The sequence below is a fragment of the Austrofundulus limnaeus genome, unplaced genomic scaffold (assembly GCF_001266775.1).
Source record: "Austrofundulus limnaeus strain Quisiro unplaced genomic scaffold, Austrofundulus_limnaeus-1.0 Scaffold3145, whole genome shotgun sequence".
NCBI classification, from domain to species: domain Eukaryota; kingdom Metazoa; phylum Chordata; class Actinopteri; order Cyprinodontiformes; family Rivulidae; genus Austrofundulus; species Austrofundulus limnaeus.
The window spans coordinates 1-896 of NW_013955547.1; the positions used below are offsets into that span (position 1 = coordinate 1).

At 50.0% G+C, this 896-nt stretch overlaps 1 protein-coding gene across 2 annotated transcripts in view; it reads left to right on the forward strand.

Annotated features, from left to right (window-relative positions):
- The first annotated feature begins 7 nt into the window (after positions 1-7).
- The window catches only part of LOC106511736 (uncharacterized), a 3,891-nt gene continuing 3,002 nt past the window's right edge, over positions 8-896 (forward strand). The window contains exon 1 of one of the 2 annotated variants that reach the window (XM_014000479.1): positions 8-896. In XM_014000479.1, coding sequence (XP_013855933.1) covers positions 18-896 — 879 coding nt within the window. In that variant the 5' untranslated portion in view covers positions 8-17. The other variant, XM_014000478.1, reaches the window with a different exon arrangement.

Sequence of the window (896 nt, forward strand, 5' to 3'; positions counted from 1 at the left end):
TCACAAGTCAGGGGTTCATGGTCACAAGTCAGGGGTTCATAGTCACAAGTCAGGGGTTCATGGTCATAAGTCAGGGGTTCATAGTCACAAGTCAGGGGTTCATGGTTACAAGTCAGTGTTTCATGGTCACAAGTCAGTGGTTCATCGTCACAAGTCAGGGGTTCATGGTCACAAGTCAGTGGTTCATGGTCACAAGTCAGGGGTTCATGGTCACAAGTCAGGGGTTCATGGTCACAAGTCAGGGGTTCATAGTCACAAGTCAGGGGTTCAGGGTCAGAAGTCAGGGGTTCATAGTCACAAGTCAGGGGTTCATGGTCACAAGTCAGGGGTTCATAGTCACAAGTCAGGGGTTCATGGTCACAAGTCAGTGGTTCATAGGCACAAGTCAGGGGTTCATGGTCACAAGTCAGTGGTTCATGGTCACAAGTCAGGGGTTCATGGTCACAAGTCAGGGGTTCATGGTCACAAGTCAAGGGTTCATGGTCACAATTCAGGGGTTCATAGTCACAAGTCATGGGTTCATGGTCACAAGTCAGGGGTTCATGGTCACAAGTCAGGGGTTCATAGTCACAAGTCAGGGGTTCATGGTCACAAGTCAGGGGTTCATGGTCACAAGTCAGGGGTTCATGGTCACAAGTCAGGGGTTCAGGGTCACAAGTCAGTGGTTCATGGTCACAAGTCAGGGGTTCATGGTCACAAGTCAGGGGTTCAGGGTCACAAGTCAGGGGTTCATAGTCACAAGTCAGTGGTTCATGGTCACAAGTCATGGGTTCAGGGTCACAAGTCAGGGGTTCATAGTCACAAGTCAGGGGTTCATGGTCACAAGTCAGGGGTTCATATTCACAAGTCATGGGTTCAGGGTCACAAGTCAGGGGTTCATAGTCACAAGTCAGGGG